This window comes from Diabrotica virgifera, chromosome 10 (assembly GCF_917563875.1).
Source record: "Diabrotica virgifera virgifera chromosome 10, PGI_DIABVI_V3a".
NCBI lineage: Eukaryota > Metazoa > Arthropoda > Insecta > Coleoptera > Chrysomelidae > Diabrotica > Diabrotica virgifera.
Genome location: NC_065452.1, coordinates 143,443,057 through 143,461,235, shown reverse-complemented (window position 1 = coordinate 143,461,235; position 18,179 = coordinate 143,443,057). Strand labels below are relative to the sequence as shown.

Here is an 18,179-nt window from a genome sequence, read left to right as displayed (position 1 = left end):
TAAGCATGAGGTGTCGAACGATAATGGTCAAAGAATAATAGGCTTTGCAACAGAAAGGCAAATGGTGATAAGAAGCACACAATTACGACGAAAAGATATATATAAAGGAACGTGGATTTCCCCTGATAAAAAGACAGTAAATCAAATAGATCATATTTTAATAGAGAAGAAACATGCAAACAATGTAATACATGTAAAGAGCATGAGAGGAGCGGACTGTAACTCGGACCACTACTTGGTGAGAGCAGAATACAAAATCGACCATAACATAAAGAAAAACAATAAAACAAAAGAAAAAATTTAAAAAAAATTCAATATAGGACTACTAAAAGATAACAACACACAGAAGAAGTATGAACAGGAAATAACCATCAGACTAATCAGGGAACAAGAAACGTCAAACCCAGACAAACAATGGGAAAATATAAAAGAAGCAATCTTGAACACAAGTAAAGCAATCCTAGGGAAAGCCAAAAGAAAACACAAAACAAAAGATTGGTATGATGAAGAATGTCAAGAAGTAGCAGAAGCGATACGAAAGGTAATACACAAAAATCTCACAAATGACGAAGAAAGCACTAGAGAAAGAATACAGAGAATTGAGAAAAATCATGAAAAGAAAATGTAGAAGCAAAAAGAGAAAATACAACGAGAACAAACTGAAAGAAATAGAAGAAAAATTTCAAAAAAAAGAAATAAGATCATTCTACCAGGAAGCAAAAAAATGGAAAGAAGATATAAAAAAAACAACCCATATCTGAGAGATGATAAAGGGATGTTGATAAATGAGCCGGAAAAAATAATGGGAAACTGGCAAAACTATTTCACAGAACTGCTAAATAAAAGCGAAGTACAAAATGAAACAAACCATGAAATTGAAGATGATCAGATAGAAATAGAAATACCCACAGAACAAGAAATAAAGAACGAAATAAGGAGCTTGAAAAATAACAAATGCCCAGGAATAACAGAAATATCGGCCGAAATGATAAAATCAGGAGGTAAGAGACTACAGAAAGAGATATATGACCTGATAAAAAGAATATGGGAAGTAGAAAAAATGCCAGAAGAGTGGACCATACCAAGGATATGCCCTATACATAAAAAAGGTGATAGAATGCTATGCGAAAACTACAGAGGCATCGCACTATTAGAAATAGTTTACAAATTCTTGGCACAAAGTATAAGAAAAAGGCTAAGTCAATATTCGGAAAAAATACTGGGAGAATACCAGGCAGGTTTTAGAAACAACAGATCAACTACTGACCAAATATTTGCCTTAAAAGAAATACAGACTACCTGTTACGAACATAAAACAGTACTATATGCTTTGTTCATAGACTTTAAGCAGGCTTACAACACAGTAAACAGACAGCAGATGTACGAACTGATGAAAGAATTGGGGATACCAAGTAAAATTGTCAGGATGGTAAAGATGACGATGGAAAACACAACAAACGAAATAGCTTGGAAAGGGTATACATCCAAAAAGTTTGAAACCAAGGAAGGATTACGACAAGGAGACCCACTATCAACAACGGCATTCAATCTAACATTGGAAGGAATAATCAGGAAAAGCAGAATAAACATGCAAGAAACGATATTTAAAAACGGCCACCAATGCATAGCATATGCAGATGATCTGACGCTATTAGCAACAAGCAAAAAGGAACTACAAAAGTTAATGAAAAACATAATAACAGAAGCCAAAAAATTCGGACTTAAAATAAATGAAGAGAAGACAAAGTATATGATAATGGGAGAGATCCAAAAAGAAAAAGAGAATAACATCATAGTACAAATAGATGGAGAAATAACATACTCGTTCAAAAGAGCCAAAGAAATTATTTACCTGGGAGCCAAAATAGATGAAAATGGTCATGAAGAAGGGGAGATAAAGGCAAGAATAGCCAAAGGAAATAAAAATATGGAGCATTACGCACATTATTGAAATCCAAATACGTATCAAGAAAAACAAAAATAAGAATTTATAAGACTGTTATCAGACCTACAGTAACATACACATGCGAAACATGGGTGCTTAAAAAGTCAGAAACAGACCTTTTAGAAAGATGGGAGAGAAAAATTGCAAAGAGCAATATATGGAGGTGTGAAAATAGAAGGTCAGTGGAGAAGAAGAACCAATAAAGAATTGGAAGAACTATATCAAGAGCCAACGATCACGACGACGATCAAAGCACTGAGAATACGATACTTGGGGCACATCGAGAGAATGGGAAGTAAACGAATGCCAAAAATGGTACTTTCACGAAGACCAATACAAAAGAGGAGGAAAGGCAGGCCAAGGAAAAGATGGAAGGACAGTGTGTATGAAGACTTGAAGAAAAGTAACATTGAGAGATGGAAAGAACTAGCATTGGACAGAAGGAGATGGAGAGAGGTGGTGAAGGAGTGTATAAAAAACTGAAGTGTAATTAAATAAAATTTATAAGTTTTATAAGTTATGTAAGTTATATTAAGTTATTTATTATATTATTTATGTAACCAGAAATGTAAACATTTTAGCCCTAGGCCTACAAAGCCTATTGCGCTTAATAAATAAATAAATAATAAGCCAATTATTATATTTAACTATAGAATAGAAATTAAATTATGGATGTTACAACTGTTTTATTTTACAATTTTATTCTTAATAAACATTTTATAATTATCAAATAACCAACAATAAGAATTTAGCAACCTCAGCAAGACAGGTCAAATGAAGTGGGTTTGGTGGAAATCCGTGACTTCATAAATATAACGTCAAATGTGACACTATTGTGTAATAATTTTTTAAAATAGTTTAAATTTAAACAAATTAAGGCAGTGCATTAATTTTTTAACTGATTTCTGTGCAATTTGTTTGGGTATAAGGAATTTAAATTGATTAGTATTAATTAAATACAGTTTAAAATTTATCACATATTATTATAATTACGGTCGGTTTCATAATCAGTTAAAGTGGACTTTAAATTTTAAGTTGGTACCTTTATCAATTCAATTCATATGGGTAAATGTCAACTTTAAAGTGAATTTCAGTTAATGTTCATTTTAATTTGATTATGAAACCGGGCGCTAATCTTCGTTTGGAAATTGTGATTTTTATTTTTAGGAAAAACTGTGCTCATAGAAAAAGTATAGTGTGTAGCACGTGCAGAAAGGTAATTTCTCACTCGTTTGAATTGCGGCACTCGCTTGCGCTCGTACCGCAACTTTTCAAACTCGTGAAAAATTAGTAGGTACCTTTCTGCATTTGTTCCACAATATACCAAGGGTGGACATAGTGCGGCCCGCGGGCCGCATGCGGCCCTTCAGACATTTTTTTGCGGCCCATGGAATTTTTTTTTGAATTCCTGCTAATATGAATAATTAAATATAGATAATGCAGCTAATAATTAATACTTTTGCAGAGGGTCATTTTTCCGCAAATTTTCACCATACCGCGGGCAATTATTCTTGTTCCCGACACAGAGTTTTGTCGGCTCCCTCAATGAAATCCATGAAATTTCAACAAATAGAAACGATATTTTTGAAGTAGTCAGGAACTGTTTAGAAAATTTTAAATTAACCCGTAACCACCTAGTAAGTGTAACAACTGACGGAGCACAAAATTTAAGAGGAGCTAATATTGTAAGGGAAAATTAAAGATTACATTCATAAACAATTTCCAGAACATTATATATTATTTTTTCACTGCCTAATCCATCAGCAAGTATTGTGCAAAAATGTTTTGAAAGTAGACAACGTTATTTCAATTACAAAAAACATTGTTAATTTTATTTGTTCAAAAGGCTTAAATCATCGTGCATTCATAGCATTTTTGGAAAAGTTAGAAATAGATTATAGTGATGTTTTATACCACAATTATATTCGGTAGTTGAGTTTAGAAAAGGTTCTTAAAAGATGCTGTGAATTAGGGGAGGAAATTGCTTTATTTATAGAAATGAAAAACTGCAACACATTTGCTAAATTTACAAGTTTTGAACGCAAAATGGAACTTTTAAAATGAAACACAAACTATTCATTGTTCATTATAAAAAAGAAAAAATAGTTCAATAATTATTATTTCCCTCATTAAAATCATTAAAAACAGTGTACCAGAAAATAAGTTTAAAATTTATGAAGAAATACTTTGTAACTTGTTGACGGAATTTGAAAATGGTTTCAAATATTTTGAAGATATATCATTTTCCTTATCACTTCTAAGAAATCATTTTTCAGTTTAAAGTGATTCCGTACCAGTCTACATTCAACTAGAATTTTTTTGAGGTGTCTGTAGAAATATGCCACCGTTGACTTATTTTTCAATATTTGGTCTTGAATTTTTTTTAATATTCTTCGAATTGTACTAAATATGTTTATTAATTTGGAAATAAAATAATTCTACCATAGTTTCAAACAAAATTCACAAAAATGTACTTGAAAAGTTGATTTCAAACCATACCCCCCCCCCTAAACAAAATTAGTAAAAGTCGAATATGTTGAGGTAAAAAATATTGCGGCCCTCGGTAATAGACCAAAAACATTGTGTGGCCCTTACTAAAAAAAGTTTGCCCACCCCTGCAATATACTATATTCTATGTACCAAAATATGATTTCTTATACCAAACAGCACTCAGTTCTAAATTTTTATGCATAAATAATTAAACGTTATGGTTCGTTTATTTTTAACACCTCGTATATTTCTTATTGCCCACAATCGATTTACTTCAATAGCACTTAGAGGCGTTTTAATGAAATTTTAACACGTCGAAAATAGAAAACAAATGCAGAAAGATGGAAATCCAGTACAAATCTATATTTAAAACAATACTAAAATATTTTATTTCAGTTTAACGCATTAAAATTTTATTCAAAGCGTATTAAAACTGAAAACTGGTAATTTACCGTGATATTTCAATAAAAAAACAATATTGGCATATGTAATACAATCGCTAAAAATATAATAATAATAATAATTGAAAGGATGCGCTAAGGGCTCCATGGGTTGCAAAGAACAACTCTTCATTGACTCAGTGATTTCTAACCAGGCATATTCCAAAAAGAGGAATCTTTTTACTGCCTTCATTGATTACAAGAAGGCCTTTGATTCAGTGCCGCATGAATGGCTTATAGATATATTGAGAATATATAAAGTCGATGATAATATAGTGACCTTTTTAGAGCATATAATGACGGAGTGGAAGACTAGAATTTACCTTCAAATACCTGGTGAAAATAACAGCGAAACTGAAAATATCGCAATCAGCCGGGGCCTCTTTCAAGGAGATTCGTTGAGTCCACTGTGGTTCTGTCTAGCTATGAACCCACTATCTCAGCTATTGAACTCCACAGACGCAGGTTTTAGCATAAAAAATAACAACAATGTGGTGGCGAAGCTTAATCATTTATTGTATATGGATGATTTGAAATTAATGGCTTCCACTCGAAACCAACTCGATGAGATGCTAAAAACTGTAGAAACTTTTTCTAATGATATTAGCATGCACTTCGGACTAGACAAGTGCCGTATTTTAAATATAGTCAAAGGAAAAGTACAGCCCGGAGGATTCGATATGCAAAATGGCCAGAACATCGAGGCCATGGGTGAAAACGATATGTATAAATATCTTGGAGTAAAGCAAGCGCGGAGAATTGACCATAAACAAATGAAAACAGAGATAACTACTGAGTTTATACGAAGAGTAAAACAGCTGCTTCGCTCACACCTTAATAGTAGAAATTTGTTTAAGGCACTAAACACCTACGCATGTTCCGCGCTTAGCTATTCATTTGGCATTGTTAAGTGGACAAAAACGGACATAGAAAATCTTCAGCGAAAAGTAAGAACGCACCTCACAAAGGCACAAAAACACCATCCAAAAAGTGCAGTAGATAGAACGACATTACCACGGAATTTAGGAGGAAGAGGACTTATGGATATAGGTGAGCAATTAGACAAACAAATTGCTAATTTAAGATCTTATTTTCAGATGCAGGCTGAAACATCTACTCTACATCGCGCTATCTGCGCAGTAGATGACACAACACCGATAAAACTGAGGGAAACAGAACTGCGCATAAACCACCTTACTAAGGACGAAAAAGTGCGCGCCTAGATGGGTAAACCTCTGCACGGGCGACATCCCAATGAGGTCAGCCAAGATTATGTCGACAATATAGCGTCGAACTACTAGTTGACATCAGGAAAGATGTTCCCTGAAACGGAGGGTTCATTACTGGCCATTCAGGATCAGTTTATACCAACCAGAAATTACCTGAAATATATCATCAAAGACCCTCATGTTCAAAACGACAGATGCCGATATGGATGTCAAGCCCAAGAAACCATCCAACATCTTACAGGAGGCTGCCAGGCATTTGCTGCAACTGAGTACAAGGAACGGCATGACGCAGTGGGAAAAATCCTTCATTAGGAGATAGCTATCAAGCTGGGACTTCTTCAAACCGACCATCTCCCATATTATCAATACGTCCCTGAGAGTATGCTTGAGGATGGCAACTACAAGCTATACTGGGACCGCACTGTGCTCACAGACCAAACAGTGGCACATAATAGACCAGATCTCGTATTAGTCAATAAATTAACGAGACAAACAACCCTCATTGATGTGGCGATTCCTTACAACAATAATCTACGTACTAAATTTACTGAAAAGATCGCCAAGTACAGAGATCTGGAAATTCAAATACGGAGACAATGGAGAATGCAAAGTACCCAGACGATACCGATTATTATGTCTACTACTGGGGTCATTCCGAAGACCCTCCTCGAAAGCATAAAAAAGCTGGGTCTTAATGAACATCTTTATAAGACCATGCAGAAAGCAGTACTACTCGCAACGGCCAGATGTGTATGAAAATTTTTGGGAGATACACCTGCATACCACGTCACCTAGGGCTCGATAACACGGAAAGAGTCCCAGAGCTCAATCCTTTTGATACCGTAGGTATCTGGGATGAGTCAATTTTCCCCTTAGAGGGAGTGTGAGCCGTATGGTTAAATATAATTATTATTATTATTATTATTAAGTCATTAGAAGAGCTGAAGAAATAATGCTAAGCACTGCAAGACACCTCCAGATATGATATAGAAAACAACACAGCCCAAACAGTGTCATCATTCTCTTTGCATTATCCCTATGCGGGGTCGGCTTCCCTAATTGCATTTCTCCACACAATTCTATATTGGGTCATATCAATGTTAATCCCCTTTACCAACATGTCCTGCCTTATCGCCTCCCCCCAGGTCTTCTTTGGCCTTCCTCTCCTACTCCTTCCAGTAATCTGCACTTCAGCTATTCTTCGTATTGGGTGATTAACATATCGACGTTGAACATGACCAAACCATCTTAACCTATACTCTCTCATTTTGGCATCAATTGGTGCCACACCTAGACTTCCCCTAATATACTCATTTCTAATTTTATCCTTCTTTGTCACTCCACTCATCCATCTAAGCATTCTCATTTCCGCCACATGCATTCGTTGTTCCTCTTTGTTTTTCACTGCCCAACATTCAGTTCCGTACAACATAGCCGGCCTTATGGCTGTTTTATAGAATTTTCCCTTCAACTTCATTGGAATTTTCCTGTCATACAGCACACCACTCGCTTCCTTCCACTTCATCCATCCAGCCCTAATTCTACTGCATGCATCTCCATCTATTTCTCCATTACTCTGTAATACCGATCCTAGGTACTTAAAACTATTGCTTTTCACAATCATTTCACCATCCAAAGATACCATTTTATTTGTAGTAGCTCCAACTTTAAACGAACATTCCAAATACTCTGTTTTTGTCCTACTAAGTTTTAAACCTTTTTCCTCCAGAGCTTGTCTCCACTGTTCCAGTTTTTGTTCTATGTCTCTTTCACTATTTCCTACTAACACGACATCATCAGCATACATTAAGCACCATGGAATGTTACCCTGTAGTTTCGCTGTTATCTGGTCCAACACTAATGAGAATAAATACGGACTAAGCACAGAGCCTTGGTGCAATCCTACTTTCACATAAAATTTATCAGTCTCTCCCACACCTGTCCTAACACTAGTCGTTACTCCCTCATACATATCCCTCACAATCTTTACATATTCACCAGGGGCTCCTTTCTTATTGAGTGCCCACCACAGAATCTCTCGAGTAACTCTATCATATGCTTTCTCAAGATCAATGAATACCATATGAGCATTTGTTTCTTTACTCCTGTATTTTTCCATCAACTGCCTTATAATGAAAATTGCATCTGTTGTTGATCTACCCTGCATAAAGCCAAATTGATTCTCGGATATTTCGGTCTCTTCACGTATCCGTCTATCAATTACTCTTTCCCGTATTTTCATGGTGTGGTTGGCCATGGTATCACAGCCCAAACAGTGTCTGGATACATTAAAACAAAAACTCTCCGTTTATTCAGGACGACTAAGGAAGGAGGTACAAAGTTAGTAGCAACCGAAAATGTGACAATGCACTCTTTGAGAATTCTGAGAAGGCGTTCTATCGAAAACTCAATTCCGCCGAAGAAAGTGTCGACAGGTTTTACCCAAGCCAAGAAGAAATTCATGAGTTTTGGGGGAATTAACTCTCCACAACAGCTACTCTTAACAACAATGCTGGATGGATAGAAGATACGGCGCAGAATTGTCACCACTACGTTGCTACTAACTACGAACCATTCACGACTGAAGAGGTCTCAAATATCATCAAAGAGCTTCATAATTGGAAATCTCCTGGACCAGAGGGAGTTCAAAACTTCTGGCTTAAGAAGTTGTGGAGTATTCATGAGTGCTTATCAACATTAATTAATCATGTTCTTTCTAATCCGCAGGAAATACCATCATTTCTAACTCAGGGAACCACTTATTTAATACCGAAGGATCAAAATAACACCCAAGATCCAGCCAAATACCGCCCAATTACTTGTCTTCCAACTTTGTATAAATTGGTTACATCCTGTATAGCCCGGCGTATCTACCAACACTGTACTCTAAACAATATCATAGAGCCTCAACAGAAAGGATGCGCTAAAGGTTCCATGGGTTGCAAAGAACAACTTATCATCGACTCAGTCATTTCTAGCCAGGCTTTCACAAAAAAAGGAACCCCTTTACTGACTTTATTGACTACAAAAAGGCCTTTGAATCAGAGCCGCATGAATGGCTTATAGATATACATATTAAGAATATACAAAGTCGATGATAACATTGTGACATTTTTAAGGCAGACAAGTTGGAAGACTAAAATTCACCTCCAAATACCTGGTGAAAACAATATCGAAACGGAAAATATCGCAATCAACCGGGGTTTGTTTCAAGTCCATTGTGGTTCTGTCTAGCTATGAACCCTCTATCCCAGCTATTAAACTCCACTGACTCAGGTTTTAGCATTGAAAACAACAATACTGTAGTATCGAAGCTAAATCATCTGTTGTGTTGTATATTAATGATGTGAAATTAATGACTTCCACTCCAGACAACCTAGATAAAAACTGTATAAACATTCTCTAATGATATTAGTATGCACTTCGAACTAGACAAGTTCAGATATGTACAAATATCTTGGAGTAAAGCAGGCGCGGAAAATTGACCATAAGCAGATGAAAACTGAGATAACTACTGAGTTTATACGAAGCGTAAAACAGCTGCTTCGTTCACAGCTTAACAGTAAAAATTTGTTTAAAACACATACGCTTGTTCCGCGCTTAGCTATTCATTTGGCATTGTTAAGTGGGCAAAAACGGATATAGAAAATATTCAGCGGAAAGTACGAACACACCTCACAAAGGCACAAAAACACCATCCTCAAAGTGCAGTAGAAAGAACGACACTACCCCGGTACTTACAAGAACGAGGACTTATGTATATAAGTGAGAAATTAGATAAACAGATTGCTAATTTACTAACTTATTTTCATATGCAGGCTGAGACATCTACTCTACATCGCGCTATTTGCGCAGTAGATAACACAACACCAATCAAACTGAGGGACCTTACAAATGACGAAAAAATGCGCATCTGGATGGGTAAACTTCTGCACGGGCGACATCCCAATGAGGTCAGCCAAGACTATATCGACAATACAGCGTCGAACTATTGGTTGACATCAGGAAAGATGTTCCCTGAAACAGAAAGTTCATTACTGGCCATTCAGGATCAGGTTATTCAGGTTAAAAACGGAAAGAGTAGTGGAACGAACACATTAGTAGAATGGCAGAGAATAGGATAGTACGAATAGCACGAGATAAGTCACCAAATAGAGGAAGAAGTATTGGCAGACCAAGAAAAATGTGGTGCGATAATCTAAACAATTTAGAAGACTAATATTGAAGAAGAAGTAGGCTTTAAAGCCTACATACAAGAAGTAAGAAGAAGAATATATTATTTTTTATAAGTGTACTGTGTACTTATTCCTTCCTTTAAAAAAAATCTAGGTAGTTGTAGAAAAGATTTCATAGCTTTTCACATTGAAATGTGAAGGAGTGATTGATTGTAATATATCTATCCTGGTAATTTTGATAAAGGCGCTTATCAATATTTTGCACGACGGCGCCGAAGTTACTTGGCGCGTCCCTGAGTTGCAGTAACTAGCAACTTGCAGAATCGATAATGAGAAACTTGGAAGTTTTAGAGATGTGGCTTTATAGAAGAATCCTGGGAATATCTTTCGTAGACAGAGTCACGAATGAAGAAGTCTTGCGCATACTTTCAAAAGAAACAGAATTCAATAACGAAATAAAGATACAAAAAAAACTAAAATACCTTGGCCACGTGATGAGATAAACAAAATGCCAGCTTCTGCAGAATATCATACAGGGGCAAATTTGAGGAAAGCGTCACGTTTTGGAAGGCGATGAATTAGACTTAGGCAAATATTCAAATTGCATATTTGCATATTATAATGCATAAAAAATGCAAAAATTTCCAATTTTGCATATTTTTATATATAAGTGTGCATAAAGTGCATATCATTTTAAATTTTGGTTGTAACTATAGGTACATATATTTTTATATTGCTGTAACAAGTAGCTTGTACATCTCAATATTTAATTTTATTTTATAATCTCTTGGTACATATTCAAATTTTGGGCACCTGAATGTAGTAACTAATAAAAGAGCGGCTTATTATTATGTACACAGTTTTGTCACGTTTTGGTTACAAAGGTTCCAAAATCAGCCAGTTTATATCTCTAGGTAAAAACTTTTATTTTGACGGCCCATTTCGCTTTTGTTGTAAAATAAGCCGTGAACACGTGTCTTCGTAATTGTGAATAATTATTGTGCTTTGAAAATGCCGCAAATAAACAGTTCAGTGTCGTGGTGTCATTCATAAAATCAAACTATAGTTTTGTTCAGAAAACTATTACTCAATTAGAATCCTCCAAATAATTATCATTGCTGGCCAGTACATTTTAAATAAAAGAATTTGAATCATTGTTTCAAAACGTTAAAAGTATTGGATAGGAAATTTTCCAAAAATTTAAAGCAACGATGAAAAAAAACAGTGGTTATTACCAGATTCTTTCTCAAGTGGTTCAAGTACTAGCTGGGACATTTTTCGAAGCACTTAATTTAGAATCAACTATTGTCGTAAATTGGAACAATGCCCCAATTACATCAGTTAATCTCGAAAGAAGTTTTTCTATGTAATCAGATAGAAGCCATAAGTATTTGTTAGAAAATTTTGAACAGTATTTGATAATTATTATTTATTTTTACCACAATTCGAAATAATATCAATTATTTCTTTGTTAAAATACTTAAATACTTAAATATTTAATTAATTAGCTTAGTTAGTAAAATACATACATGTTAATTAATACACCATGTGGAGATATTGTAAATATGTTTGTAAATAAAAAATACTGTAAATATTTTTTTTAATTCCATGCATATTTTCTAGATAATATTTTTGGGTAAAATACTGCATATTTATGCGCATATTTCATACCTTTTTATTTGCATATTTGCCTAAGTCTAGCGATGAATGTCATAACTGCGCAATATCAGAAAATGGTTTAATTGCTCATCTAATATAGAGTACGTCTAAATAACAGTAGATATGCTGATGACATAGTAGTTTTGTAAACACCTTTGAGGATTTACAAACAATGATATCACGTATATCAAATCTCGTCCATTCACAGAGAAGATATTGCCAAATTCTTCTTCCATAGAAATCTAAGCCGAACTTTCAAAAGACACAGAATTCAATAACGAAATAAAAATACTTACAAGAACTAAAATACCTTGGCCACGTGATGAGAACAGAATTCAATAACGAAATAAAGATACAAAAACTAAAATACTTTGGCCACGTGATGTGATGAACAAAACACCAGCTTCTGCAGAATATCATACAGGCAGGGCCGCGTTTAGGTCAATTGATGCCCTAGGCAATTCTCTAGTAGCCGCCCTTCAAACATGTACCATTTTTGCGAAAAAAAAATGCAGAAATTTTTATTTAAATAAGAATACATTATAAATGGATTTAAACTAGGATGTTTATATATCTATATAATCTATAATAGAAAAAATTGTCATTCCAATTCGATCACATAAGAGACTTAAAAAAAAACTTTTCAAAAAAAAATTTTTCTTGACAAAATCGACAAATTGTTAACACGTTCTTGCGTCATACTTGATGGTAAATTATTTTTAATTCTTGACATTTTCGAAAATGACCTTTCAGCAGACACGTTGGCAACTGGGAGGCATAAATAAATGTGCAAAGCAATGTCAAAATTAGGGAAAATATCTTTCAATTCACTTAGTGCAGTCACTGAAGGTTTTCCCCTCCGATTCCGTTGAACCTCCATCGATTTTGATGAAAATTGCTGAGTAGTTATAGGATACCCCAAGGAATAAAGGTGGCATGATGCCAACTTGCGATTTTACCGTGTTGGTGGATGCCATCCCTTCTCGGGGGTGAAAATTTTTTTTTTATACCATAAATCGATAGAGACAAATGCTAAGCAAACTTTGTTATATTTATAAGTTATTTATATAAATCAATACTTTTTGAGTTATTTAAGATCAAAGATTTAATTTTTTCGTAAAAAATGCATGTTTTAAAGCTGTTTTCCACGTATAACTCAAAAACTGTAAGCTTTTACAAAAAAATTATTATTACCAAAATTGAAGATAATAAAAATAACTCCTCACTAAAAGAACTAAACTAATGTTAATTCAAAGTGAGTTATGCGTAATTGAATGTATATTTTTTTCGACGAGTACTCAAATCTATGTATTCAAGCTTAAATAACGGGAAAACGATGCAATTTATAAAATATACTTGCTAAGCACTTGTCAAAGTACTACGAAGTACCTATCAAATGAGTTCCAGTAGAAGTTAATAGAAACCTTTAGAACTTTTTAGGAAAAGTGAAAAATAAAACAGACGCCATTTCCACAAAAATTAAAATTTATTTCTTATATCCTTAGAAGAATTTCTTTATTATATTAGCATAAGTAATGACTTCAACCATTTTGACCTGTTTAGAATGCATATTTTTGAAAAAAAAGATATAATTTAAAATAATCAGAATTTTCAAAATTAGGTATCGTAATTTTCATTTTCTTTTGATAATAACTCCACAAATACTCAATATACGTAAAAAGTAATGTTTATGTATAACCAAATTTTAGTTTTTTCTGCATAAAATATTTTACCTTTTTAATATTTCTGCAGGGTAAAAAATAATCGAGATAGAGACGTTTAAAGCTTAAATTTGGCTGCGAGATCCATGTAACCGGGGCCATTTAACCTTTTATTTTTTAAAAAAGTAAGGGGTTTAAAAAATTAAATTCAACGTGGTTTAATAGCCATTAAAATTAACTTTCAAATAGTTTTTGGACAAACCTGATATCGTAAAAATTAACGGAGTTATTAAAAAAACATTACCTTTTTTGGAATTTTGAAAAATATTTGATGCATAAATTTTAATGCTATCAACTTTTTCGGGTACTCATTTGATAGATATTTCTAAGTCCTTTGACAAAAGTTTAATAAGGTTATGTTATAAAATGCATAATTTTCCCGTTATTTAATCTTGAATACTTAGATTTGAGTACTCATCGAAAAAATTTACATTCAATTAGGTACCTATAACTCACTTTTAGTTACCATTAAAAGATTTTTCCAGTAAGGAGTTTATTCCATTTTTCATTAGCTTTAATTTTGTTAATAATAACTTTTTTGTAAAACCTTATAGTTTTTGAGTTATTTATGAAAAAGCGGTTAAAAACATGCATTTTTCTCACGAACATTTAAAATCTTTGATCTTTAATAACTCAAAAAGTTTTGATTTATTTTAATAACTTTATGTAACAAACTTTGCTTAGAATTTGTCCCTCTATCGAATTCTGGGGATATTTTTAATGAAATAATTTTCACCCCTGAGAAGGCGTGGCATCCACCCCCGCGCAAGTTGACACCATGTCACCATGTTCCTTGAGATATCCGCTAACCACTCACCAATTTTCATGCAAATCGATGGAGGTTCAACGAAATCGGTGGTAATAGCTCATATCCACCTTCAGTGACTGCACTAACTCTTCTTTAAATATTTATGTCAATTGGTGATTTTATTGTTGTATCCAAATGACCCTTTACGTGAATGTATTCATTTATGAATAATTTATCTTGGTCGTCTTTATTTTTTGTATCAGATTTTCAGCTTCTTTAATAATTTCTTCATTGCTTAATTTTGGCAAATCTGTTAATAACAAGAAAACGTTGATAAATAAGTCGATAAGATTCCAAACGTCTATTTAGGTCTCTTATCAGAGTGTCGATTATTTATAATATAGAATGTGTGGATTTTCATCTCATCACTAACTGAAAAGTTTAGTTCATCATTGGCCCCCTCGTCAAATTGAATTTTTCTTTTTCTCTTTCTTATTTCTTTATATGTTTTATTTGAGCACATTTTTTTGGCTTCATTGCGGTAAAGTACTTTGAAAGAGCTTCATACTCTTTAATGACAGAAGCCAGATCCATAATTTGTATATACAAACATTTTTTGTACAGTATTTTTGCCGCCCTCAAATAATGTGCCGCCCTAGGCAACTGCCTATATTGCCTAATGGATAAAGCAGTTATATGATTATACAGGAAAAAATTTGAGGAAAGCGTAGCGTTTTGGTAATCGATGAATGTCATAACTGCGCAATATCAGAAAATGGTTTAATTGCTCATCTAATATAGAGTACGGCTAAATAACAGTAGATATGCTGATGGCAGTAGTTTTCTAAACAACTTTGAGGATTTACAAACAATGATATCACGTATATCAAATCTCGTCCATTCAGGTAATAACGAAGGAAATATGTATATAACAACTCAATAAATTTAAGTAACGAAGATGGATAACGGATGTATTATTAAGACAGACTTGCCAAAACAGAGAAGATATTGCCAAAATTGTTCTTCCATAGAAATCTAAGCCGATCTTCGATATGAAGAGAAACTCTGAAGAAGAAACAAAACATGCCAATACTTTTCTTGAATCTAAAAATAATCTAATATGTAGGGCAGTCTATTAAAAATAACACAACTAGCGACTTCCGGTTTTAACGGAAGACACAACAAGCTCTAAATATTTTAGATTCATAGATCAGTTACAGTTTTGTGAAAGTTCAAACTGTCAGATTGCAGACTCAATTATTTTCAAAGACAAGTCTAATGTGCGGTCTACATGTAACACTCTGTATAGTACGAAATGAAATGACGAAGATGCTGTAAAAAAAACGGTTGCTACACTACCGGTAACTATATTATCATCTAAATAGACCGTTAAAACATCTATCATAAATCTCAATAGCTTTTAAAGTTTGGTCATTTCTATAAATTATCATGAAATTTGATACTATACCATACGGACCAAGAAGTATACAAAAAGTGTACCAACATGTAACTTAAAAATACACCAAAAAGTTGTTATGGGACAATATAAATGTAGAGTTTTTAATAAATACCCAGGAAAGTTTTATTTTCTATAAAAGCAAACATAAATTCATTAAAGCTACAACAAAAAAGTGTTTGTTGTTTTGAGGCTATTATTAAAAATAAATATAAAACTTTAAAATTCACGTATTTAAATCCTATCCCAGTTAAAAGTCTAGAATGTTAATAATAATTTTATTATTAGGGTATTAATTTGAATCGACTATATCTATAGATTTTGGATTGTCGAATATAAAAGATAACTAAAGAACAAAATTTTAGACGAATAAGCAGCATTACTGTATGGAAGTTTTAGCAAAGCAGGCATACTATTTTTATGCCTGAAAAATCAATCAAATTTAAAAAGCACATCTTAAAATACACTGCATTTGATAATATTTCTCTATATTTCTCTATTGGTGAGCATAATAGTGGGAGGAAAATAATAGAGCAAATGTTAAAACTATAAAGAGATTAAAGATGGTCATTTAGTAGTACGCAATAGAGAAGTTGGATGACCAATAGGAATAGAGAGAGAACTATAATAATGATTTCAGTTATATAGATTGGTGTTCAAGAACGCTACGAGCAGAAGGATAAAAAATATGAGTTTAAATCACCAAGATGTAAAAAGAAATGAAATAATAGAATAGAGGATATATTGAAATCTCAATAGCGATTGGAAAGACAACACCATGCGGTAGTTCTTGGTAGCAGACCTTTTAAACCTCTCAAAGTGTCTGGTATGATAAAAGAAGAAGCATGTATGAGTGAACGTTGTTAAAAATGGAAGAATTTCAAAATATCAATAGATGATTTTTTTAATTGCAATGATGAAATACCTTAAGAGAAAATTAAGCAAATTATCTATGATTTCATTAGGTATAAATATAATCTTCTTTTTAATTTTTTTAATAATTAACTAAATTAATGAATTTTTGAACTATGTATTTTAAAAGTATAATACTTTTGTTGTTTATGGTAGTTGCATATATAGTAAAACAGTTTTATTTTTATTTGTGTTAGAAAGCATTCGAGTTTTTTTCTGAGTTTTGTTAAAGCCAAGGCGGGTTAAGGATGATGTTACAAAAGTTAGTATGTAGTAGGTAGTAATTAATGAGGAATTGAGAAATAATTAAGGCTAAAGAAGTTAGGAGTTGATTGAGCGTAACTTTGAGAGAAAAATTGTTAGTGAAAGAGACCATGCAGTTGTGAGAAAACCGACTGAGCCAGACACTGAACAGTATACGGAACATAATAACACTCATGTTAATCAGGTTAATTACATATCACGCATCGCGGATTGCGGCGTGGGGGAGAGGGGAGGATAGCAGCGGGTAGGCACCTGTCCCGTGGACGGGGTCTGCAGATATGAGGATACATCAGGTTCCACCATGCAGCTGCGCAGCGTGTCAGGGATGAACATTCCTCACAATTACGTCACCGTCACCGAATAGCGGCCGATTGCGAGAGTTTTTCCATCATTAGAGGCTGAAATTTTGCAGTCCACTCTAACGCACAATCACTAATAAAAACAGTCAACTAAATCGGGTCTTCTCTTTCACTTGGTGCAACGACGATCAGCAAATCGTTACTCACAAACCTCAGAATTTGAAAATTTCGAACAACTGTAATCGTCATTGACCGAACGAAAGAGAAACACAAAACTAGCCGAGATTCACGCTCAAAATGCTATTAATACATAGATGTTTGTCGAGTCGCCACGGCGCTTTATATTTAGATTTCGTATCCCGACGTCGCTAAGAATTACTAAAACGATGGTATTCCGAATGATGTTTAGGCCGTGGTGAATACATGTTAGCTTTCGTTGCAGTCAAAAGGCATGTGCTTTTCTCTTTCCTCCTTCTATGAGAACGACGTCGAGCATTCTGCGACGACGCGAATAGCGAATTTTCAACGCCGACGACTACGATTTTACTAACGATCGCAGCAATTCGTTGCCCTGCTCTTTACGCCCATCATCCGACGCCCGACGTCGGCGGCGGCGTCTCCCCTGCAGTTGCACCAAAACTATTTAAACAGATTTACGTCTATTAACTCTCTTTTCTAATCTTAACCCTCTCCTCTGCTTCTGTCTACTCCGTTGTACAGAGTGTTGGGAAAGTAACTACGTTAACTGTTAAGAGGACACTTAGGCGATATTAAAAATCCCATACTTAGTAAATTTAACTTCAACAAGATAGCATTTTTTTCTTAAAATCCTATTTTAATT

The 18,179-nt window shown here is 33.9% G+C and overlaps 1 protein-coding gene across 4 annotated transcripts in view; it reads right to left on the bottom strand.

The window, feature by feature from the left end:
• LOC114340735 (nuclear factor 1 X-type) overlaps window positions 1–17,847 on the bottom strand; it is a 123,685-nt gene extending 105,838 nt beyond the window's left edge. For 2 of the 4 annotated variants that reach the window (XM_050663181.1, XM_050663182.1), the window contains exon 1: window positions 17,292–17,846. In XM_050663181.1, coding sequence (XP_050519138.1) covers window positions 17,292–17,372 — 81 coding nt within the window. In that variant the 5' untranslated portion in view covers window positions 17,373–17,846. Of the gene's footprint in view, window positions 1–17,291 lie in introns of all 4 variants that reach the window. The other 2 variants (XM_050663180.1, XM_050663179.1) reach the window with 2 other exon arrangements.
• Window positions 17,848–18,179: the final 332 nt, after the last annotated feature.